General features: G+C 34.3%; 1 protein-coding gene across 1 annotated transcript in view; it reads left to right on the top strand.

Moving 5' to 3' along the window:
- The window catches only part of LOC111053775 (mucin-17), a 57,837-nt gene that overhangs the window by 18,407 nt on the left and 12,291 nt on the right, over positions 1–27,139 (top strand). The window contains exons 5-15 of the mRNA XM_039429392.1: positions 71–2,620; positions 2,710–3,068; positions 5,027–5,377; positions 6,795–7,109; positions 8,263–8,583; positions 9,959–10,258; positions 13,066–13,264; positions 14,696–14,829; positions 15,931–16,227; positions 19,743–20,075; positions 24,540–24,830. Coding sequence (XP_039285326.1) covers positions 71–2,620; positions 2,710–3,068; positions 5,027–5,377; positions 6,795–7,109; positions 8,263–8,583; positions 9,959–10,258; positions 13,066–13,264; positions 14,696–14,829; positions 15,931–16,227; positions 19,743–20,075; positions 24,540–24,830 — 5,450 coding nt within the window. The remainder of the gene's footprint in view (positions 1–70; positions 2,621–2,709; positions 3,069–5,026; positions 5,378–6,794; positions 7,110–8,262; positions 8,584–9,958; positions 10,259–13,065; positions 13,265–14,695; positions 14,830–15,930; positions 16,228–19,742; positions 20,076–24,539; positions 24,831–27,139) is intronic.

The raw sequence follows: 27,139 nt of genomic DNA, 5'->3' as shown, positions 1-27,139 counted from the left end.
ATCTAAGGTAACTTCTAAATTACCAGAAACTGTTGAAAATATAACAATCACAGAGACAATCCTGTTGTAGAAACGGAGGATACTCAAGTAGGGGATGAAGATTTAGCGTGTGCTCTAATCAAAAATGTACAAATAATAACAAGTGTGAAGGATAGATCACCATCCAAGAATAAGGTGTCACCAAAACTAGTTTCAACTGTGAAGATGGAAAAGAAGAGCTTAGAACCAACTGGAGAGATGGAACTGGTGAAAGAAGAGACGTATGTACAATTACCAAACACAGTGGAGGTAGCCAAAATTGTTGAAGCACCTGTAAAATCTGATTCTCCAAAAAGTAGTTCGTCTAAAAGCAGTGAGAAGAAGAAGAAAGGTAAAAAATCTGATAGTCCAGTTGAAGACTTATCAGCTGCTACAAGTATTGCTGAGTCTATAGAAATTTCTGTTCCTCACTCGCATTCCTCAGAGTCAGTGAAACCAACTGAAAATGAGTTCGAAATTCAGTCACCAAGAACCGACTCAACTGCTAGTATCAGTATACAAGATCCAGGTTATGAAGCTGAAGATAAAACAACAATGGATGAATTATCATTAGCAGAGGATTCAGATATCGGTAAGAATAAGACTAAGAAGAAGAAGAAACAGAAGATGAAGGTGAACAAAGCTGATAAGGAGCCATCAAGTGTGGAGCCCAAGTCCAGTGACTTTGTACCAACCGATGAACCAGCTGATGTGCCCATAGTTGCAAAGCAAAAAGATTCAAAGAGGAAAGGAAAGAAACAAAAAGGAAAATCAGAGGATGCAGGTCCTGTTTTGAACAAGGAATCTGTGATTGAGGAAGAGAATAAATCTGACTCTTTTAAGGATCTAAGTGACAAGTCTGCAGAGTCCCCAGTGAAGGTAGTGGAGGAAGCAGTTCCTTCAAGGCCTCCAAGTGGAGACTTGAAAGAATTCGCCTCAAGTGCAGTTGCTATATCTGTACCGGTCATGGAAATTGTGCCAACCCAACATGAACTAGTGCAGACTGTCTCTCCTGATGCTGAACCCAAGGCTGAAACTGTGGAGTCGTCTATACAGACCATCAGAGAGGAAACTCAGGAGATCTACTCACAAACCATAACTCCAGAATCTGAACCTAAACCAGAGGTTTTGGAAATATCTATTCAGACCTCACCAAGAGAAACTGCCGAAGGAACTATGCAGACAATCACTCCAGAGCCTGAAGTGAAAGAGACAATTGAGACTCTGGACTACACAATGCAAACTGATCAGCCCTCACTTGGTGAAGGAGAGGTACAAACAGACTTTGTCAAGATGGTAGAAGACGTAGAGAATATTGAATCTTCCATGCAAACTGATACTGAAGAGAAACTTGAATCTGTTGAGCAAACATCTCAAACTTCACCGGAACCAGTCAAAGTACCCATCGCTTCTCAGATTGAACAGAATGACCTGATCAAAACTGAGGAAGAGTGTTCACAGACCTCTCCTCCTCCAACAGTTGCTACAACAGAACTGTCAACTCAAACAAAACCATCCGAATTTTTCTTGACTAGTGATGACTCATCACAAACGGTGGATGTTGAACCACTACAGGACAAACAGCCTGCTAAGAAAAACGTTTCTTTCTCAGACCTTGCTGTTTCTGGTACCAAACTGGAAGAAATTGTCCCTATTGAAACTTCCGAATCTATGTCTCAAACCACTGAGGTTCCTATCCAATCACCTGTCAAACAGAAGAAAGATACAACTAATTTCACTGTGACAACTACAAAAATTGAAGAAATTTCCCCAGCACCAGTGAGTGATTCTTGCATGCAAGCTTTTGACTCTGACTCTTCCAAATCAGCGAAAAGTGAGAAGAATGCTTCAGGTAGATCTCCCACAGAAAATGGCAAGAAGAGTGAGGCTCCAGTTGAGAAACAGGAGGAAGACAAGGCACAAGAACCAGTTGAATCACAGCAATCACCAGCTCAGAAGGTGCCAAGCACTATAGAAGATGCTAAAAAATCAAAGTCCAAACGGAGTAAGTTCAGGGATAAAAAGAGACTACATGAGGATTTTGAAATTGAAGTTCAGGCAACTCTCTCGTACGAGCCTTCAACTGAAACCCCTATTTCTCCAGTGTTATCTGAAGTGACTTCAGACTTTGAGGAGAGTAAGAAAGGTAAAAAGAAGAAAGACAAACCTCCAAAAGATGAACAGATTGATCAGGATGAACAGTTTGATAAACGTACAACTGATGAACCCAGTGATAAAGATTCACCAAGCACAGACAGTGAGCCAGTTTCTTGGAAATCTCATACTCGTGAACCTACTCCGAAATTGGAAACTCACACTCAATCGGTTCCTCCAAAGAAAGATCGAGTGGATGCTGCTCCTAGGGAGGAGAAACAGAGAGGCAAGAAAGTGGATGAGAGATCACCATCAAGAGATGAGATAAAATCTAAGGCTGGTGAGAGTGCCCCACATTTGATAGATCCGACAAAATCAGAGAGAATTCAACCTCTTGTTGGTGATGACAGTGAGACTTCAGGCAGTGTAGTTACATCACCTAAGAAAGTTGGATTCAACAGTCCAGACAGGAGCATTTCTTCATTGAGTGTGAATTCTGGTTCTGAAAGTACAATAGCAGAAGTGACCGATTCTCATAAGACTGATTCCACAACCACAAATGATCCTTCTCTCACCATCACCCAAACTAGTTCACAGGTAAACCTGATCCATCTACATCAAAATTACAGGTATCTCTCACTAGTGAAAACGAACCCATTGAAGATCCTAATGAAAAACTGGCTCGCCAGTGGAAGCAAACCGGGTATACTGTCAGTAAGAGGTTACAAAATATGCGTGATCCTCTACATTCAACTCAACTTGTCTACTTGACATCCACTGATGACGCACAAGTCACGCCCGAAGAGAGAGCTGCATCAATCAAGGACAACATCAAGGATATTCAAACTGCTTCGGCAAACAAGGACTCTGTAACCATCCAAGAGACGATCACCATCACAGTTGAAACAATTTCAACATGGCTGGAAATCATCGAGTACAGAATTCATCAAAATAAGGTAATAGCCTCAATTTTTTCCCTTTTTTCTCTAAAATATTCTTCATTATTACATTTCTATAATATTTTTTTCCTGAAACATACTATTTGCTTGGCAAATCCCATCAACTAATCATTGGAACATCAAGCGTTTATCGAGATTATTCTTCATTCAAATATCACTCTCAAATGAATAACATACTCTGCTTTCAATAATTATTATTATTACAATGATTGCTTTACAAAAATACACCAGCAGCTTTTTCCATTCTAATAAATTCATTCTATATTCGATTTCAAGTGCTTCTGCATCGAAGAATGGCTTTATTATATTTTGTGAGTTCTGTATTAATTACTTGTACAACAAAGACTTAAGCTTAAAATTTGTAAAATTTCAATAATTTCAGATTGTTTTTTTCAACCTATTAAAGAAAATAACTCTTCACTTGAAAACACTTATTGACATGGGCTGCTTTTAAATTAATAAAACAAAATAAATCTTATAGCACCCTTTATTCTTTAAAAAACTTTAAAATAGTTGAACAACTAGTTTCGGTTTACACCATATTCAGGCTCTATAATAAATAAATAATTTATTTTATTCTATTTTAGAACCTGAAGATGGTGTAAACCGAGGGTGCTATAAGATTTATTTTGTTTTATCTCTTTACTTGAATAAAATGTAACCGAGTATTTTCTTATAACCTTTTCGTGGGTTTCTTTCTGCTATTGATTAACAGAAAAATAATTATTTAAAAGACTTACATCCTACCTGAATAAAATCTAATATAATCATGAATATAAATATTATTTTAAGTGTATTCTCAACTGTTCTGGTTCTGACTTATCTCATTTAATTCCTCTTAAATGATTTAAATAAGTATAATTTCCATTTTATTTTTGAGAACGGGAATCATCTATCATCGCAATATAGCTTTCCTGGAATTGTTTTCTGGGAAACATTAATTTGTCATTAATAAAGATTTTAAATTGTAGACGAATTTACCCAGTTCAACTATTTCTAAAATAATACTTGTGCTTATGCCGAATTTTTCAAAGAGTTTTATTCTTGTGACGTTGGATTAGAAAATTGAACAAAGCTGAACTCGGCCAGTAAAGTTGTAATATGACTTTCTATAAAATTGTAAACTGAATGTTTCAACTAGAAATTTATTTCATCAATATAAGGAAATAAATCATTGTATTGTTTGTGCTAACCTAATAAATAAATAATTTTAGCTTAATATTTTATTAATCCAATAACCAAAGGCTTTTTATTCCACAAGCTGTCCAGATATTGTTTCAATAATGCAAACTCTGTAAATTAATTTGAAAAATCAATGCTGTTTCTCTTTATGAACCACTTATTAAAATTCTATTACAGATACGACTTGTATTTCACTGTAAATTGAAAAAGAACTCTCAATTTTGGCATTGCAAAATGATGAAATGCTGACGGAGCTCCTTATTAGGAGTGAAATCTTATGTTATTTTCTCGATGTAGTGAATGAAATGTATCCCATTTCGCTATGCCAAAAAATGAACTATTTCAATATTTACTATGAAATACAAATTGTATATTATGTGATAGAATAATTGTATAGAACTGCTATACATGTTTGTATTAAATATGGTGTTTATAAAATAGAATTATAATACCTTTTGAAATTAATAAAATGATAGAAAAAGAATACAAATTATAACTACTGGTTTCGGTGATCACACCATATTCAGGTTATAAATATAAATTCCATATAAATAAAAGTATTAAAATTATTTCATTCTTATTTATTGATTTATTAATTTGAAATGTATTTTTATAACCTGAAGATGTTATGGATCACCAAAATTAGAAGTTATAATTTGTATTCTTATTCTATTATTCTATTAATTTCAAAGTGTACTACAATTCTATTTTATAAATACAAGTAAGTAGCCCAGAATTCATATATGTTTGTATTAAATATGGTGTGTTTGCAGCAATCATCCAACCACGGCACTAACCCAGAGGAGAGTTTATCAGATATCAACGCACTCCAAAAAGAAGTCAATACTCTAGAGTCAATTATTCCCGAACTGAAAAAAGCAACAGACAATTGTAGTGGTGTATGTAGTGATGATACGCGCAATGAAATCAATGCTTTCATCAACACGCTTCAAGAGCAAGCTAGAGCCGTGCAAAGCATGGTTGAGGCTTCAAGATCGAGTGCCGTTGACGACTTGGCCAGATGGGAGGAGTTCTTGAATCGAGTGAATAACATCAGTGTGCTAGTCGAAGAGCAGAAACGAGAACTTGAAGATCTGGTCGCAAAGGACTGTCCTTCAATTGAGGTGAGTGCTTCATGTTATATCGATTGCTCAATTTAGACCAGATTAGACAATTAAAACAAAAGGTATAGGTAGGGACTTTGAAAATAAATACAATACTATTATTTTTTCGTTCAAAATGTTTCTTACATTTCATATGAAAGTATAGAAACTCTTTATGACAGTATATGAACAATAAAGCTTGTAATATTTTTTTTGGGAACAAATTTAAATGTGTTCAAAGTAGTTGGGGGATATCAAGGGTGCCGGGGGGAAGAATTTGGAAAGTCTGGAGGTTTTCCCGTAGCCTCTAGTGTAGTATGCAACAGATTTGGTGTTCAGTTTTCACAGCGATCTTATAGTTTTTTTTGGCTGAGAATTTTTTGTATTTGGGAAAACTTAAAATGTTCGATGAAAAATCAATTTCATGGGTTGCCATTTGAATTTGGTTGAAATTTAGCTATGGCTATACACTTGACTTGGCGAGCTGAACAATGAAGCTTGTAATAATATATATATGACTACAGATGAAAATCACTGATATATTGTTTTTATTCAAATGCTAATGAATTAATAATTATTATTAAATGAAAATCCAAATTAAATGTCATATGGAAATTCGATGAGCGCTACTATTAAAACATTATTTGTCAGCCCGGGAATCGAACCCAGTACTTTCTAATTGCCGCTGACAAATAATTTTTGAATAGCGCTCATCGAATTTCCGTATGGCTGTTTACCCTGTTGTCAATATTTGCTGTAGCACTTCTGCACTTCTGCTTCGTGGTGATTCACAGCATTTAATTTGTATTTTCATTCAATAATAATTATTAGTACATATATGCCATCATAGCAACTAAATAAATCTCAATCATTGTTGACACAATTTATTATATGCATTGTAGAAACCTTTTCAGACTTTCATAATATTATGAATTAGTGGCTAACAAATAAAGCTAATTTCAGCTTATATTGGGAATAATAATAATACTAATAATATTGTGTGACATTATAATATTTTATTACAAATATGGGATGATACAACAGACTTGATGCACGAAACAAAGTATAAAACAAAGTATGTAAAAAAAATGTATTTAAAAACAAAGTATCATCTTTATTCATTGGTTCTTTATTGATTCATACAATAAGTACATCATAGAAATGATAGGGAGAGAAAAAATAAGGTAACCTTGTGCTATTCCTCTCCCAAATTTTGATAAGGTTGCACGTAGTCCGAAATAGTTGAATATTTTAGTTGTTCACTTCACAGAATTTCCAGTACTTAATTATTATTTTCACAAAGTAGATTTTTAAATTTAGATGCTTCAAAAACAAACATAGAAGAAATATTTTACATTATTATTTCAAAAAAAGAAAATATTCACATAATAAATATTCCATCTTGACGAGTATGACTGTATATCCATCTGTTTTGCAGGAGAAACTTCAGAAACTGGATAATTTTGAAAAACTGAATGAAAATCATTCAAAGAAAGTAGCTGAACTCCTGAAATGCGCACAAGCGCTACTCCGAGATTACCCGGCCCGTGAGATTCCCTCCGAATTGTATTCCACACACAACTCTACACAAGCAATAGGTCAAACCATTGGAAACGAAAGAGAGAAACTGCTGCAAATGATCTTGCTCATAGAAGAGTATGAACAAACGTTGAAGGAGTTCCTTCAAATTGTCGACGTAGCTGAGGACATTGTGGAGGCACCAATCTCGGTCACTAGTTTGCCTCATCTTCAGGTGAGATATTATTTCTAAATCCTGTACTGTATTAAAAAAATACAAATGCTATAGTAATTTGCTGCAAGTGTAGTAGTAAATTACTGTAATTAAAAGTGTTGTAGTGATGTAGTAAATTAAAGTTATGAATAAGACGTGTAAAAATAAAAAGACACAAACGTAATAAAATAAAGCTTAAACAATAAAACTCAATAGTTGAAGCAATTATTATAGACAATAAAACCTAATAATAGTAAAATTATTATCACTAGATGACAATTTTATGAACTGAGATTTACACTAGAGACGAATAAGTTGCGAAATTTTTCTATATTATGGTGAAATGATAAGATATTGTTAGTTTCACTTTGAATATGAACTACTTGATAAAGAAGATGGTATATGGTGAAATATTCCTCTAGTAGACAAACGGTCAATAATTTTTATTGATATCCGTCAAAGAGTCACGATTCCAAAAATTCATTTTGTATTTATTTGAAATTCATCAAGGTGTTTTGGTACTAAAGCATGCCCATTTAAAATAGTATTACATCTTTGCATGGATCACTAAATAAGTCAACCCTAGTCAGAAAACTCCTAAACGGGTTCAACAACACTTACCACTTGACTTTTAGGCTGGGTGCACACCAGTTAGTCAAGACAAAACAAAACATGATCAGACACGTTTAGTCACAATAATTCACATAGCTGCTTATGAAGACATGTCTAATTGCAATGACTAATCAGTGTGTGTTGCGTCATAAGCAGCAATGTGAAGTATTGTGACTAAACGTGACTAGTCTTGTCTTGACTAACCAAGTGTACGCCCAGACTTTGAAATTAAACGTCGAACTTCTGCCCAATAAAGACATAAAGGTCGAGCAAAAAGTAAATACAGCAGCAGAGACAATATATAAATAGTGAGTATTCCCCACAAAGTCAACAAGTCAGATATGGTCGCATATATTATAATGTGCTGTATTTCAGGCTTAAACGAACAACTGATTTCTATCTCTGTTTAAACTGAAAAGAGTTAGATACTTGAACTACATGAATCCATAAACTCGACGTTTTAGCTTCCAAGTTTTAACTAACAAAAATGTTATGTTTGCCTGTGTTCTTCAAGTTAAATTACTTTGGAATAGCCAATACCTAATGATATGGTGTATTGCAGGACGAAATGCAGAAACACCGCAAGTTCTTCGTGAACCTGAGCCACTGCAAGGGCATCCTCGAGTCGCTGGAAGGTCACCTGGACGCGGAGACTCGCGGCAAGCACGCGGCACTGCACGACCGGCTATATGCGCGCGCATCCGCCATCTTGGACTTGGCTGCTGGCCGCTCGCAGCAGATGGCGCTCGCTGCGTCGCGGTGGACGGTCATTGAACAGAGCATGCGCGAGGAGCGTGGCTGGCTCCAGGTTGCTAGGCAACGCGTGCCTGACCTCGCCACTGTCAACTCAACCGATTATGCGCAGTATATTTCGCTTTATCAGGTAGGGACAGATAGAAATTTGTGAATTAGTATTTATTGAGAAGATCAGTATTTGTCACAGCCACTCATTTATTGGTAGAACAAAAACTATAGTCTGTGCTAACCTTATGGTGCAGCCACATGTTGGCCCAATCGCTAGCCCATTAAACTGACCCAGCCTGGTAAAGGCCAAAGGTGCAATTCCTTACGAAGGCCAATGAAGACCAGCGCTGGCAAACCATCCAGCCACACACTTGCTCTGGCCGACATTGGGCTTCATTGAGTCAACATGTAGATGCGGCATTACATTGCAGCATAACTTTTATGGAGTACCGTGCTGCCAGATGAAGTCAGATAGCATGTTGTCAAATTGTGAGAGAAATGAAAGAAAAAAGGAAAAGAAAGGTTAGTGATAAAATCGACAGAAATACGGTAACAACGCGGCTCTTTCGTAATAAGAAATAAACCCCGTTCTGCGAACTGAGGTTTACACGGACTAAATGATGTTACTCTTCCACTATGTTGATAAAATTGAAATTTTTGAAATGAGCACCGGAAATTGGCACTATTTTAGATCTATTGAAAACAGGTACTTATCCATGTTTGTCTACAATCCTTGGTAAACTCTGAGACCTAGGACTGTATTGTACTCATGAATTTCACTTCACAGATTCAAGAATTTCATTTGATTGAATGAAAAAGACTAAGAAATTGTCAAAAACCACAGATTTATTTATACTTAGAAAGACCGGTTTCGGTTATTACACCATTGTCAATCTCTGATAAACTAAAACAGAGATTGACAATGGTGTAATAACCGAAACCGGTCTTTCTATGTATCAATAGATCTGTGGTTTTTGACAATTTCTTAGTCTTTTTCATTCAATATGAATAATTACCATCAACTTCTCAACTACACAAAAAAAATTCACTTGAGATTCACATTGATAAAGAACTCTTGCTATGTTTCGGATAGTATTCTAAAACGGGCATCCAATATTCTTTTGCCAATATTTATGAGTTTATAGGTTGGAATATCCATTATTGTTTGCTTATATACTCACATTTTCTAAGGCAGGGGGACATTTTTCATTCAATGATGAAAAAATCAACAATAAATGTTTTAAATAATCGATAAATGAATAATTATCAGGGACACTTTTCATTCAATGATGAGAAAAACAACAATAATTGTTGAAAAATCGATAAATGAATCAGAATTATTCAAATAACCGTATATTCAAGTAGTTAACACATATGGTATAAAGTGGAAAAAAATACTGTAGCTGATAGTAGAATGAACAAACTAAGTCGTGTATCCAAGGATTATTAATTGTTCCTATATTCATTCGACGTTAAATTTCATTCATATAATTTTTATATCTTATTTTCTCCAGACCTTGGTATCAGACATCGCCGCCCACCAGGCCAAAATCAACCAACTAGTGAGCCTGGTACACGGGTTACAACTGCTGGTGCACTCACCAGGCCTCGAATCGTCTTATGAAGAACATCTGAGTATGCTGCTTGAGCTGCAGGATAACGTCAACTCCAGCCTGAATCGGCTGATGGCGTTCAGAGAGTCGTGGACAGCATACGACCTGCTCACATCGCGGCTCGAGAATTGGATTCAGTCGGCCACTCAGACGATAGCGGCAAACTCCACTGATACATCACCCAGCATGAGGCAGTTCTGGGTTAGTTGCCGTTCAAATTTGTTCAATTTACGAGATTATGTTCCGATGTATTATGTCATGTTTTGATTTTTAAGAAAAGCCTGTTAAATTCTACGTGAACCAATTAGCGGGACCAATTTTGTGATGCATTCTATTAAATAAAATGATTGATTTACCAATCAGGAAAGGTTTTCCTGAGAAGAAAGATTCTCTTATTGTTTCTCGTGAGGGATCAAAGTTAACAGACTTCTGTGCAACCGGTGTGAACAAATTAGATCATTCCAATGAGTAGGTTCTGGGAAGACCAGATCCACTGCCCCTGGTGCACCACAAAATGGCTGCCAAACCAGCTTTTTATGGTGCACCGCTAGTGTTCCCATGGGATGGCTGACATGAACCGATCCATGCAGTTTGGCGCGCACTTTTGAAACCTATTTTATTGTGTGTAAACACTGGAGGTTGTTTGGTCTCACACAAATAAATGTAGGCTATGTCTTACAAAACACAAACATGCTTATGCTCTCAAACAAACTTATGCTCTCTTGTATTCTACAATTAGTGTGAGTAAATTAATTAATTTTATGTTCATGTCCTTATGGAATATTAACAAAGCGTTAATAATTACAATTTCTCAATCAACGCCAAGGCATTTTTGGATAGATCCCGTAATGAACACATACATAACTTATTTTAATAAGATAGTCATACCAAACTAAGTTAATCGTCGATAATTTAATACAAAATAAACTTACCTGCCAGTAATGAATTTTCTTCCACGTTCTTTATAATGGGATATAATATATTTTCAAACGAATAAAGTACCTCATATTTGCTTTCCTCCTCCATTTCAACTTTTACCTTTTTCATAGGCATCTACTGTTCACTTCCTATGACGCTAAAACTTTCGACCAATAGGAGCTCTCCGGTTCCGGTTAGCTTTTTGTGTATCATATGTTTCCGACCGGTCCATGAATTCTGCACCGGTGCAGGATAATCAAAGATGGCGACTGGTTTATGAACTGTCAAAAGCTCCCATGGAACGCGGTTAGTCTGCCCCGGTGCACCAGGGGCAGTGGATCAGGTCCTCCCAGATCGTACTCAATGACAGACGAAGTTATGGTACATCTGATGGTATGCACTTTTATGATAGATGCATAAACCCTCATGATTGTCTTTAGAAAAAAAACTGATTCTCCCTCATTTTTTCAGTAATTAGCCATCTTGCTTTTCCAATAAAAAGAGTTGAATTGATTACCGTTCACAACTTGAAATGTGTTAACTCATGTTTCAAATAAATCTAGTAGAGATAATAAAATGTTTGTATCTGCAGTGAACTATGATATTTCACTAAATATGATATAAGGGCTGGGTTCAATCAAAATGGATGAATAATCACAAAATTGATTGAATAATGGCATTTTAAAATATGGTTCATTTAGAGCGAGATCTAAATCCCAATAAATATTCAGGTACTACACTACTACTCGTTTTTCTATGGAAAAAATTGAGATGAACCTCCAGATTAAAACCGCTACATACTGATACTGATTCAAGTCTTTCAATTCCTTACAATAATAATTAAACAAATTGGATACGGTACTTACAATAACTGCTACACATTTAATTTTTCTTGTTAAATCTTATATTCCTTATGAAAGAATATTGGACCATATGAATAAAACCAGAGCAAATGCTCATGAGCACAAGAGCATGGAGCATAAGGTTTTGCTCATTAGCAAAAGGTAGAAGCAAAAGCATTTGCTCATTTTGATATGAATAAGCTTCACCTTATACTCTTACCTTCTGTGAACTCTGGAGCAAATGCTCACGTATTTTAAAGATTTTTCATCAGCTGATTCGCTTTTGTAGCCTTACTTTGTTTTTATAGCTCATGGAAGCGCTAAATATGCAAATAGGGGGCACCGCTTGTGTTTGCGTCGTCTGCTCTGTTTTCTATTTATGAATAGAGTTTTAGGTTAGTTGAGTTTAGAATTTTGAAATAATAGCGTGAAAAAATGTCATCTGTATAATAATCTTCAGCATATTCTTATAATATCAATAGCTTCTTATAATCGTCTACACTCTCATCTTCTTAAATGCCTATTTCCTTTTTTGGTTATCTTTATAACAGGTATCTTTTGTATTTATTCTTTTGTAGAGATAATGGTGATATATATCATGGTTGAATCTAAAAAGAGTTTTATAGTTCTCAACTATTGGTTGTGATCGTATCTGGTATAGTTTCCTCTTCCTCATACGAATTAGTTGAGCCTTTTTACTATGAGCAAAAGGTGATAAGTTGCTCTAGACTAGACTCACCTTTTTTGAACATTTTCTTCAAAAGTTGAGCAAATGCTCTAGTTTATTCATACAATTTTGAGCAGAAGCTTTTACTTTTGAGCAAATGCTCAAACTATTTTTTTGATGAGCATGAGCAAAAGGTTTTGCTCACGTTTATTCATAGAAAATGAAGCAAATGCTCCATATTTTAGAAGTATAAGCAATTGACAAACTTTATTCATATGGCCCATGGTCTTTGTCTACTAGTCTGTAGAAAAATTTAAACTTTATACTCATGGTAATATCTTCATAAAGTTTATACTCATGGTATCATCGTCATTAATTGTATTTACACTTCGATAATAAACTTTTTTAACAATATTTACAAGTGGACGATGATGATATAATCATTGAATCTCAAATCTTGTCTAAATCTATCTTAGATCCTAGTAGATTATGACGAAATATTGTGGTTTTCTATAATCAAACAACTCTGCAACATCTCTGAGAACAAAGGTTAATTTACTAATTTAATTGCTCTATTGCAGGAGCTGAAGGCTCAGTTTGAGCTGCACAACCACATTAGAAATGAAGCCAGCGAACATTTCGACACATCTTTGAGAATTGTGACAGTGGCTGATGAGAATCTGCAGCGGCAATTCCACACACAACTGCAAGATCGTTGGCAGAAATTGGCAACTTCCATCGCTCAGATGCAGAACACAGCTACTAGCAGTTATAACGTTGGTCAGTCAATACAGGTTATCATTCCAATATAGTATTATAGATCCAATAAATACTGATCATCATTCTTGTTCACAACTTCATGCGTTGAAACCTCAACCATCTATAGTAATTGAAGAGACTTGAAATGTTGTCAAAAATCCACTTCATTTAAATAAAAATTGATATTTTACAGGAGCATGCTTTCGTGTGTGCTCACACATCATCAGCTTTTTTGACATCATTTCAAGTCTCTTCTATTATGGAAAAGTTCTACAAAATCAATATTCGTGCCACAAACTCAACCATCTAGTCGAAGAGGTAGGGCCTGTCACTATTTTATAATCTTAATTTGTTATTTCATTTTCCATAAATGGAAAATGAAATAAATTTTTATTTGTATTGTATTTATGGGAAAATCAATTGAGTCTGAAATTGAATATTAATTTCTATAACATTACCTTCCCAAAAATATTATCCACCAACATTCCTCAAGTACATAATAAATAGATTATAAATAAACCTTGTATTGCAGTCTTCCACTTATCTACATTTTCTAAAATCAAATTTAATACTATAGTGAGGTTCACGTTATAATGGCAGTGGAGAAAGATAAGGGAACAAAGATGCCGATCCTCTGTCTTGTCAATGCCTTCTATAGACGGTAGCTGATACAGGCTTATTCATGTAATATTTAACTGTTCATTCTCGTTTGAAATAATCAATTATATTTTATTAGGCGTGAAATTATATTTTTCAAAAATGAATTTTCATAATAAGATTAAATATTTTGTTGATTAATTATTAATTTTACATTGTTAAAAGACGATCTGGCAACAGAGCGAAGAGAGAAAGATATAGTGTTATTCGCTTTGTTGAATGATAGATGAGGATAGCAATACCATTGCTAATCAAACACTGCTATTATAATTTATTTATTTATTTGTTGATATAATTACAAATCATATGAATATGATCGGGATAGAACAACAGGCATAGCCCAAAACTATTCTGCTCCCAAATTTTGATGAATAATGAATTGTCCGAAAAAATAGGTTATGTTCTTACTGAGGAAAGTTAAAGTTCAAAGTTCACTCCAAAGATATATATGAGCTAGAAATTTTGAATTAAGAATAATTAAAATGCCAAATTATAGTCAAATATTGCACTTAATATCACCGCACTTTGAATAAATTAAGTTATTTCAGAAAAATTTGAAGCCAAAAATAATCACAACTTTATTATAACGTGGCGTTATTATAACGCCAAAAATAATCATAACTTTATTATAACTACACTATAGTTTCATAAATCATATACAAATAATGTTATGCATGCAATAATCAGCGACTGCTGGACTATCCTAGAGTAAGTAGATAATATTGCAAAGAATTCTATCGATAATAATTGGGCTATTTGTTGCGTTGATTAACAAATTGAATTTATTTTTTTCAGGGCAAGAAGTCTCGTTGGATAACAAGTTGAGTTTGTTGGAGAGGGAGTTGAAAGAGCTTGCAACAATACTTTCGGATATGCATGGAGTGATGAAAACCGAAGAAGAACTTCAACTGTACATTGAGCGGTTGCAGGTAAAAACCTTTAAATTTTTATATATTAAAATTTTAAATGTTTTTCATTTTTCTGTCCTCCTGTTCTAAGATCGGATTATTGGAAGAGTATTAATAGTATAAGGCTGGCCACTCACTGTAGGACATGCATGATAAACATGTTCATCATACATATATTTTGTCATCAGCGAGAGGCTTTTTATATAAAATAAACAACTAATAACAATCAATAAACCACTGGAAAATTACAAATTGTAATTGGTAATAATAGAAACATAATATAACGTTAAATAGAGCAGCGAAGAAAAAATAAACAAAAAATCGGAGATAAAAAACCTAACCTCAAAAACATTTTGCTGGAAGCCTTTCGCTGTGATGACGCAACAAGATATGACGACATGTGTAATGAATGGCCAGATAGCCGAGTTGACTAAGGCGTTGCACCCTTCAGTCTGCTAGTGCTACCTGGTCACGGGTTTGAATCCCGCAGAATCTCATCGATTTAGGCATGGACGTTTGATCATCTCATAACTCACCGTCGCACTTCCCATTACCCACGCACAAGCGAAAAGGTCATGTGGGCAATAAAAAGAAAATAATGAATAATGATATGGAAATAGGTTAGGCCTACTTTTGTTATTTATTCATTATTTTTTTTTACCTCACTTATTTTATCACTATGGATATTCATTAACTACTCTACTTTTATTACTATAGACAACACTCTCTTATATTCTTGACATAACTATCAAGACAATATTCTGTTTACTTATTTATTACATTTCACAATCACAATATCAAATTAATGATTGGGAAAGAATCAACAGGATAAACCCAAAACTATTCTTTCCCTAATTTTGATAAATATAGTCCAAATGAGGTTAAGAAAACACTTATCATAAAGATCACAAAATTTACAGGCCAAATATACATTATACTAGAATTTTGTTTCTGGGTTGATCAGAAAGATGGAATAAATTATGATTACTGTTGGTGCATAACATCCAGATAGACAAGTACCCACAAAAAAGAGATGTTGGTGAATTCTCTCAATCCGACCAACATTCGGATAAAATCTCATTGATTTACTCGACTTTAATCTCTATTGTATTTGATTGTCAGGTGCTGAGCAGCGGCGTGGCCCGCATCCAGGACGATCTGGGCTGCGTAGGTTGCCTGCTGTCTGCGGCTGAGTCCGACCGCGTGTGTCGCCTGCTGGGCGGTGCTCGAACCCTGGAAGCGGCACTCGGCGACGAGCTCGAGGCTGCTCAGGTGCTGCGAGACCGGCTGCAGGCCATCAGGCGGGGGCTGGCTAGAGTCAGGCGTGATCAGGCCAGGGCCACCTGTGTGCTCGACCAGTGCGAGGCAAACACAAGGCTGGGTCATGACAAGGTGCAGCAGGCGCATGTCAACTGCATGGTGAGTTACACCTTAAACAGCTTTGACAATTGAAACTGCATTTATAATACAAAAGATCATTTAGAATTGTTCGTTGTTGTTTTCCATCACGAACTGCTTATTATTAAATCACTTTTTGCTATTTAAAAGAACGACTAGCAGTCAGAATTTTTACAATAAATGAATCAATCACTCACTGTTACAACGAGATGTTTCGGCAGGTTCGCCATCTTCCTGGTTGCACTCATAGACAAGTAGAAGGATAGGATGAAAATTTTTATTGTGCTGCTCTTGGTGTCTATTGAGTTTGTTATGACTGAGAAAGTAATCATAGAGGATATGGGATTTGTAGTTGAGATTCGTTTAATATACATTGTTTATCGCTTTTAAATTGGAAGTATATTTCAAATTGTTCTATTGTGTCTATATAGTAGGTCCACGTTATTGATTGATTGGCAATGGTATTGCTATCCTTGTCTATCATTCAACAAAGCGGATAGCGGATATCTCTTTCTTGCTTTGCTCTGTTGTCAGATTGTCTTTTAACAATGTAGAATTGATAATTGATTAACAAAATATCCCATCTTAATTATGAAAATTCATTATGAAATAGTTGAAAAATGAATTTCGTGCTCGATAAAATATAATTTATTATTTTAACAAGAATGAATAGTTAATATTACATCAATAAAACTGTATCAGCTACCATCTATTGAAGGCATTGTCAAGACAGAGGATCGGAAACGTTGTTCTCCTATCTTTCTCCACTGCCATTAAAACGTGGACCTCACTATAGTTCTGGTCCTTTTTTTATGTGTATGATTTTTAGGTCGGTATTTATGTTTGTGATTTCTTGTATTACCTACCTGGTCGACAAATGCAGATTCTGTTTTTGTTTTTAGAATGACTGCTAGTCGTTTTTTTAACTTCAAAAAAATTAGAATTGCTTGGAGAGCAATATATTGTATACTAAATTAGTAATATTTTTAGTCAATAGTCTAGTGTTTCATTATAGATAAATGTCACTATATCTCACCAAAAACAATATCTGAAGTCAAAATCTCTGAAGTCAATTTCTCTCAATACAAATAAATTACCACACACAGTAGTGTAAAAGAACTGAAAAAATCACTCTATTCGGAGTGTCCCGCGAAAAGTTCAACAGCCGAATACCAAAGATTCTACATGAAATTTGCAACAAAATCTCTTGTAAAATTTCTTTATATCGACCTTAGTTTTCGAGTTGTATAGATTTTTCGATATTTTTCAAAAGCGTCAACAACTAGGAAATTATCAGTCAAAATCTTATTCTAAGGATATGGTTGAAAACAGCATTTATTTATTCATATTTTTTCATGAAAGCACTGATTTGGGGAGAAAAACTAAGGATACTCCTTGTACTATTTCTCTCCCAAATTCAGAAAAGCTGGAAATTTTACTTCTGATTTGCAGGTAGTTGGCGATCTTTTCTGAATAAATGCATTAAAACGATTGAGACGGGACACTGCTGCCTCAATGTGACTATCTCCAGGTGAAATGTATACTCAGTGGACCAATGAAACATGGAATAATGAAAGTTTTCCATATGAGTGAATCATTATTCTATATTTCATGGATCCAATGTGTATAAATGACCCCTGGAGAGGAATATCAATGAGGCAGCAGCAGTATCCCATGATTTTTTAATTGGGTATTCAATACATACATTCAAAAAAAGATCCTCAACTTCTGGCAAACCTTATACAAATCAGAATTAACCTTGTTAACAATAGGAACCTTAGCAACTGTTTTATATATTGTTATATACGGTACGGTATACTTTGAGCTTATTGTTAGAGAGGGATACAGCACAATACGATTATACTTTTATATTATCAAAATATAGGTTTTTCTTATAGAATAATTACTTGGGACACAGAATAAGCTTCGGTTGACGTCTGAGGTTCTTTGAACCCCTGGATCTTTGAATCTGTCCCTTCAAAAAAATAAACTTATACATATAGAATAATTCTGAAATATCTCAACTGTTTCTGCATTATTTTCTGCAAATTTCGATATTTCCTTATAAAATTCAATACTGACTTTACTGATTCCACTGTTTCTGCATTCTCTTTTTGAAAATTTCGATATTTTGGCTGTTGTTATTAGTTTTCAGGGAAAAATTATTTATCAATTGAACTCATTAAATTCTCCAAATCTCTCAATTCCTCCTAATAATTTGTGTGCAGGGAGTAAACAATGATTCAAACAATATGCTTTATCCCTTTATCACATTTGATTATTATACAATGTCTCGTTTTCCTTTATCTTGCTGGTGATGACTAAAAGAGACTTTTCAATTTTTGCCGGTTAGTCGAGCTGCTAGTGCTATTATAATTCAATATTAAGAAGAATAATACTTTTCTCATGGAATAGCATAATGGAGTAAATTATGCGTCGTATGAAACCGGGTTGAATGAAATATTGAAAAAAATTATATTTTCTCATTGTTGTCTTTTTCTTCAGGGTTACTTTTAATATAAATCTCAGTACACTTTTAAATTATTTTTGTCATAACATGTTTCGGACATTAAAGCCATTATCAAGTGATTCGAAAATTAATGAATACTGGTGGAAGATTCTTATTTTTGATCATTTGTTATTATATTTATTCATGAATATCGGGGCACCGAGCTTCGCTCTTTATTTATTTATTGACTTTTGATAAACCGAACACAATTCTTTAAAATGATTGGGGAAGTACTAACATGCACATCCCAAAACTGTTTCTTTCCCGAATTTCGATGTATACATTATAATAGTCCAAAAAGTGGGTTATGTTCCATACATTTGAATTCAGGTTCAATTTCCTGTTCAAACATTTGAAAACAAAAAATTTATAATTTAGATTATATACAAACCAAATTGAATAACAAAATAACACTCACTAATCACTTGAAATTATCAAATAATGATCAACTTTGAAAATTATTATATACTCTAGTTTAGGAGGATTATCATGTCATGTCAACAAATCAGATTATGTTGATAAAATCGATTAAATTGTCTAGCTAGATAAAATTTCTCGCTGATTGATTATGATTACACAGCTGGAAATAATTCTGTCTTTTTCCCACACAGGCACACACGCATCTTCTGTTATTGAGAGACGACGAAATATTATCATGTGTTTTCTAAGGATGAATTATCCTTTTAATGTCGTTCAGCGAGTTTTCTAAAGAATGGGACCTAGTGCAATCGAATCTTTATATCATAAACCTACTATGTTCCAAATTTCATAAAAATCGTTAGAGCCGTTTTCGAGATCTGTAAAACATAAATAACCAGATATATAAATACAGAAATTGCTCGCTTAATATAATAGGATTAATAAAACAATATTGAAACTTGAAGTACCCTTTATTATTTAAAATATTACAACGACTAGTTTCGACCAAAGGTCATTTTCAAATTTAAATGTGGAAAATAAATAAACAAGTTGATACTATTTTATTTTATTTTTCTATTTATGATTTTCTGTCATTGTTTCTTTGCAGGGAGTAAGTGATGCCTTGAAAGAACAATGGCAAGACCTAATGTTGCAGCGTCAGCTACTGCACAATCTGCCAATGCGCACACGTGTCTCTGTGTCGCCGGTCCACGTGGAGCGCGAGATCTCTTCGCTGCAGGACGCTCACAGTCGACTGGAGCAACGCTGTCGCAACCTGTTGCAAATGCTGATGCAACGTCTCGGACTCTGGCAACGCTTCCACACGCAGCTGGAACGCGTACAGCAATCTGCGCATCAGGCTGACTATATGATGCAGATACTGGCTGTGCAGGGATCTGTCGATTATGAGCGGCTGGTCAAGGCTACCGAACGGCTTGAGGTCAGTTTAAACTCTTATCATTTTAATATTACTAAGGCCGGTTTCCGAGCTCGGGATTCAGCTAAGTTCTAGACTTTAACTGGCTTTAAACTATGGAGTCAGAAAATTGGCTTTCCGAGTCAGAGCATTAACGTAGTCGAGGACTCAAGTAGACCCTGGAGTTTAGAGATCACGTTAGACTCTGGAGTTTATAATTTCGCTTTCTGAGTGAAGGGCTTATAATTCCAGGACTTGAATTAGATTCTCGCCTCTTCCCGAGTCAAAGATTTATCCAAAATCGTTAAGTCCAGAACTTGAAACAGCGTGATTTTAAACCCTCGACTGGGTTAGGGTTTAAATTTAAGTTCTAGACTTAACTGAGCAAACGCAATGCAGTTATTGTTTTGGAGTAGATGAATAGCCAAATAAATGTCATGGAATACCTAACTAACGAATTATGTGTGCATGCATGTCAAGAAAGTCACAAAACTATTTCGAATTATGCAGCAATTAATTTATGTTGTGTAACAGCATCAGCAATAATCCAGAAACTAGGATAGGCCTACAATCCTATCAACTCAAATCCATTGCTCCGTTCTGTTTAATGGAATAACAGTTGCCGTGAATTGATTGTAGTTGTACTAAGTGTATCACCTCAACAAAATTATTTCACACTACATTGCCATGTGGTAGATCGGAGTCAAATTATACTGGAGGTTAGTTGTTGATCTATATCCGTGATAGGAACACAAAGTAACATCCAAGTTACGAATACCTCTAATAGTTGCAAAGTTCTGCTATGCGCACAATATTCTATTTGGGACATGAAATCTATTGCATCATGCTATCATTGTTGAGAGAGATAGTTCGATAGAAAGGGACGTAGAATGATTAGGGAGAGAGGGAATGAATGCCGCTCGTTTTCGTGAGGGAATGGAGAGCCAAGTTTGTATGAGGAATGCCTCACTTTGCTGTAGGCTCTCATCAAATTTGCAGTCAAGTGTGACTGACATGTTCGTCAGTTTATTTCATAAACCTTTCTCTTATCATTGTTTTAATTTGTTGGAGGATACAAAACTTATAGAAAACTGTATGTTTTGGTCAAAACACTAGCAATCAATCACATTATTTTTCAAAATAATTTATAATTGCTTACCGTTTTCGTGGGGATTTCAAAAGTATTTATTATCAAAAACTTGCTTTCTTATCAAATAATATAATCAAACAAACATTCCATATCGATCCTAAACGATAATCTTTAGTATGAACGAATATTTGATAAATGTGGATAATTTTATTAATATATTTGAACATTCAAACATTTTTTGAAACATCTTCTGCCTCAAGTTTCGGTATGATGGTGCTGTGGCGGTATAGAAAATATCACCTCTGGCCCTTCGAAATCAAAGAGCTTGTCTGCAATGGATCCTGGAAATTTAGAAAGATACACTGGATATTCAACCTCACAGTCGCTTAATGTTGAAACACACTGACGTTTCAGTATTGGCATCTTCATGATGTAATAGTTTCTTTTTCCAAAAATATCCGCCATTTTATTCGTATCCCAATCAAATTTGTAATGTTTTTTTTCAGATTTTCAATTGTAAACTTTAGTAATTTAAATTCTTACATTAACCTTCCGGTAGTCGCGCCCTACTCAATCACACGAGCAGTCGCGTGTTGTATTTTGTACAACATCCAATTTTCCAAGTGTTATGTACTCTTTCTATTGTCAAAACATATTAATTAATTGTATAATTACTTTTTCCATCTTCTTGGATTATTTTACGCCTATGAACTCTTATCAATTCTACCTATGAAGTTATCAATTCTTTGTTATTGGTTCATTTACAGTCCCCGTATACAGTCTTTCCCTATCTTATGCATAGTGCGACTCATGCACTGTCGCGACTAAATAGCACCTAAAAGACTGAACCATTGCTTGGTTGATACTGCAACTCAGTGGAGTGGACACTGTTGTACTTTTTACAACAGCGCGACTGCCGGAAGGTTAATTGATAACCATCAATCATAATCAAAGAATTACGTATAACCATACTAATTTTATTGACATAAGCATAAAATCAAATCAATCATAATAATATAATTATCTTGAATAGTTTGTTCACAAATATTATAATTTTATCTAAGAGTGAGGGTAAAGGCAGAGGTTTTTAGTTTGCACATGCCTCAGATAAAATAAAAAATTACATTGTAAGTCAGTGTACTCACTTTTTTTAGTTGTTCTATACACTTCCACTTATGTCAATTCAATGGAAATGTTAACAATGTTAGTGATTCTACACGGGGAGGAAAAATGTCAAAAATTTTATATTGATAAGAATATTTTAACGGAATTAGTAATGCGCCCTTCAGGAATGAGCCCCCTGAGCGTAAGGAAAGCGCGTGAAAGTCATAAAGTGTGAATGCTAGTAAAGTATCAAACTTGACATGTTAATTGAGTCACAAATTGGGGTGCGTGAGTAGATTAAAATTACGCTAGTCAATAATTTGTTTGTCAACATCTAAATTAGAATGTTTCATTGAATGTTTATTGTTTAACAAGCGTTGTTTGGTTGAAAGGAAAATAGGAACATTAAAAAGTATGGTCTCAAGTTACTTTCTAATAGCGACGTAGTGCTAAAGCATTGCGTGACAGTGGAGAAGGAGAATCAGTTTTCCAACATTTTCTTTCATCATAAGTTTTTGTGTGAAAAAACAACACAAAATTAGTGTTCTTCATCACGCTTTTCTTGTTTACTGATTGTTCAACAATCATTGTTAACTCTTTATTATATCTCCCGTTCCACAAACATTCACTTTTAGTAATATATCTCTCAATTATTATGCACCAACGATTAAAAACTAATGTCTATAATAAAACGTTCAACCAGTTCAACGAAGCATGGTTATTTATATTCAATCAGGGACTTAGATTTTGCTACAAAATTATTCATTATCATTTATTCACTCATTAGTTCTACACATATAATTTTAATTAGTAATAATGGAACAGAAAAACAGGCTAACCCTAACTATTCCTTACCCGAATTTAAATAGATATCATTACGGTACAAAGCTTAAAATTTCGTTAAAATACTACTTAATCATATTTGTCTGTCTCATTTTAGTCAGAATAGAGAAGTTTTTCAGTCACCAACTGGGTGCATCGAGGTTATTTTCAAGTCTTGTTACCCAGTTTTTAATATAATTCAGTAGTAATAAAAATGTCTAGTTATTTTAGCCTGTACAATAGAAATGCAATTTTTCATTAGGTACTCATTTCTTAGTTACTAAATCCCATCAAATAATGTGCTCTAAATGTCCACCCAATGAAGTTATACACGTTTTGACTCTTTTCACCATAATATTCCCTGCTATTAGGTAGACTACTCAGTTTTTCCTCATTTCCATATTCACTGTTCATAATATGGAATCAGCAAATTCATCTTTGGTTTCAATTTTTACTAAACTGATTAATTAATTTTCTTAATCAATGAGACCCCTGTCTACTTATTTTTTATTTGAGTTTGATATGCATTTTTAGAATTCTGTTATTCTCTCATCGTTTTCTCATTATATCTGTTTATTTTGTATTGTATTTGTATTTTTGCTAACGACGTGGTTAAGTTGTAGAGCGGACATTACTGTTCAAACTTCGCCACGTCATCAAATAAAAAAGTCATTCTATTCTGTAATATTCTATATTCATAGAAAAAGACATTCTGTTCATGAGATAATTGGAATACACACAGAATGTTACACAGCCCAACTCGCAAATGCCGGGTCTGAGTAGGGCTATCAAATTCTTGCAACAGAACAAAATTTTCTCTCAGAAATAAACTACTAAACACTCACAATTGAGTAACAGGACTTGCAAATTCTTGCAAGAGAACAAAATTTAACACTTACAAAAACACTCAACACTTAACAAACACTTAAACAATCAACACTTAACACTTCCAAACACTTATAATTGGGTAACAGGACTTGAAACATCACTCTTCACATATAGTGGACTATAGTGAGGTCCACTTTATAATGTCAGTGATTGATTAGCAATGATATTGCTATCCTTGTCTATCATTCAACAAAGCAGATAGCGCTATCTCTCTCTCGCTTTGCTTTGTTGCCAGATAGTCTTTTAACTATGTAGAATTAATAATTGATTAACTAAATATTTCATTTTAATCATAAAAATTCATTATGAAACTATTGAAAAAATATACTTTCTTGCTTGATAAAATATAATTCATTATTTTAAACGAGAATGAACAGTTAATATTACTTCATTAAACCTGTATCAGTTACCGTCTATAGAAGGCATTGACAAGACAGAGGATCGGCAACGTTTTTCTCCTATCTTTCTCCACTGCCATTATAAAGTGGACTCCTCTATAATATGTATAATGGTGGAAAAAATATTAGACTACTCATGATCATACTGTTTCAACTAATTTCGATAATGTGTTTTGTTTGTTTTAGGACCTGTCAGCCAGCCTGAGCGAGAAGGAGAGTGAGATAGACGACCTGCGAGGGGCGGCCGACCCGTTGACGGCCGACTGTGTGCCGGAAGTGGCCGAGCAGATCGCCGACGCTGTCCAGGAGGCAGTTACCGTCTGGCAGGAGACGGCCGACTCTTTGCAGAGCGTCTGCGGCCGTTACCAGCAGGCGGTGCGTCTGTGGGCACAGTACCGCGTGGCGTCTGCCGCAATTGCCGCCTGGGCCGACCAGCAGGCCAGTCTGGCTCCCAACGAAGCTCTGCCTCAACTGGCGGTGAGTAAACGACCAATAATCAAATTAATTTAATAATGAAATTTCAATAATAAATGCTTCAATTATTCTATTATTTATTATTAAAAATTGTTCTTATTTTCGTAACTTGAGGATTATGATTCATAAGGCATTGGGACAAGACAGAAATATGCGAGGCCAACTGCAAAAAATGTTTAAAGTTTCCGATCAATCTAATCTAAAAATCAACAATTCAGTTTCTAGTATTTTGCCAAATACTCTAATTCTGTAGGTTCTACATATGTTACAATATGTTTAATCTACAATGATAACAGCGGAAAATAAATTTGTAAAATTGGTGAACTAGAACCCCACAAAATGGCGATTTTGCAATGCATCACTGGATTGTGTCATGACCTGTATTTATAGACCTTGGTTCGTAACCCAGTTCCAGCTGTCATCTAGTGTTAGAATTTGAAACTACGATTACTCGTTGACCAATCAGGGAAGAGTAGGGGAAGCTACACAATTATGACCAATTAGGAAAGAGAGGTGGGAGGATGGCGTGACTGAAGGCGTGGTTTCAATAGTTATCTATGTCGTGATTTTTTTGTTCTTTGATCTACTTCTGTGCTCTTTATCGAGAATATTGTATGCGGCGAACATAAATACTATTAGTATAGTATTAATAATATAAAAAAAAACTTGAAGAAGACAAGCAATGGTAATTTTTATCAAGATAGAGTGGTTCATAAGAAGGATAGCTTTTCGAAATTTCCATAGGCTTATACCTTTTCAGATTGATCCTCCAGGCCTGTAGATATAAATATATGTATAATAATTCAACTCTGAAACATCCAAAGACATCCAGAATTTCAGAGAGATTATTCATCCTTCTAGAAAATGGATATTTTTCAAATTTGAAAGTTTTTTATCTATGAGTAAGATAAGGAGTAGGGAGGGATGAGATAAGCTAGTTGCAAAATATCATTCCGGATATTGCCTTTCGTTCCGTACTTCAAATTTCAAAGCATAAGGCTCGGTTGCACAAAAGCCGGTTAAATTTTAACCGTGATTAACTTTACGAGAATCAATCAGAGTTTTTAAAAAGACGGCTTTTCTTTGTTCATATATATATGAACGGCAAATATATGACGGCAAATATTTGTTCATATAATTATATTGGTTCTCGTGGAATAAATCACGGCTTTTGTGCACCCGGCATAAAGAGTATTACGTTGTTGAATTTAGGAAAATCTTGGGAATCAAGGTTACCTGATTTTTTTCCAACATTCTATCGATCTTAGATACTTCTTATAAAATTATATTACTAATTCATATTTATCAATCTAAATTTTAGTGATCTGAATTAGATTCTCTTGGGATTATTATTATTATAGTTATAATTATAAATATCATTCTTACATTATTACCACGAAATAAACACATCTACAAATTTGTATTTCCTAATCTTTTAGGAAAAATATTTGTATTTCCAAAATTTTTTATCTATAAATTCAAATCTTGCAAAAATATCTCTGAGTATGTACTCGTAAAATGCCCCAATATAAGCTAAAGTTAGCTTCATGGGGCAGCCACAAAATTATAATAGGAAAATCTTGATAGATTCTTACTTCATGTATGATAGATAGCCTATAAGTTGTATAATGATTAATTCAATTTGTAAAACTAATCATTCATGTAATTTGAGAAAAATTTGTATAAAAGAAAATTATTATTATTATAAAATCAGTTTGCTTCAATTACGGCTCGAAAATTGTGTTGACAGACTACATATTTCTTATTAAATACCAATAGGCTAGTATTTTTCCATTTAGCTTTTCCATTCAGTAGCTCTTCCATTTATTCTAGTGCTCATTGAAATGACTATTACGAATTAGTTAAGAAGTATTTACTGTACGACAAATTATTACAATTTTACTTCTCATAATTTTATAATAAATTTATTTTTGAAAATATAAATAAATTATTTTTTTCATTGTGCTCAATTCCAAGGTAGAAATTATTATAATATTGCTCTATTGATATTAATTATAATGCTAAGACTAAGAAATTGTCAAAATATCAATTAATTTGAAAAATTTATTACCACACTGTCAACTACTCAACTACACAAAAAGTAAATTTATAATGCTTGTATAAAAGACAACTACAAATCATTTGCTCCATACTATTTTACTATTTCGTAATCAAACATCTCGAGTCTAGCTTTTGAATTCGAAGTCAAGAATCATTTTAGTGTCAAGAATGTCATAAATATTTGTCCGAATTGATTTCGTCCCTATTCTACACAGTACTTGGCTGTCACTCGAAATCCTGCTTCGTGTCAC

The sequence above is a fragment of the Nilaparvata lugens genome, chromosome 5 (genome assembly GCF_014356525.2).
Source record: "Nilaparvata lugens isolate BPH chromosome 5, ASM1435652v1, whole genome shotgun sequence".
NCBI lineage: Eukaryota > Metazoa > Arthropoda > Insecta > Hemiptera > Delphacidae > Nilaparvata > Nilaparvata lugens.
The sequence above is the reverse complement of the archived record's forward strand: the minus strand, read 5'-3'. Positions and strand labels throughout refer to the sequence as shown.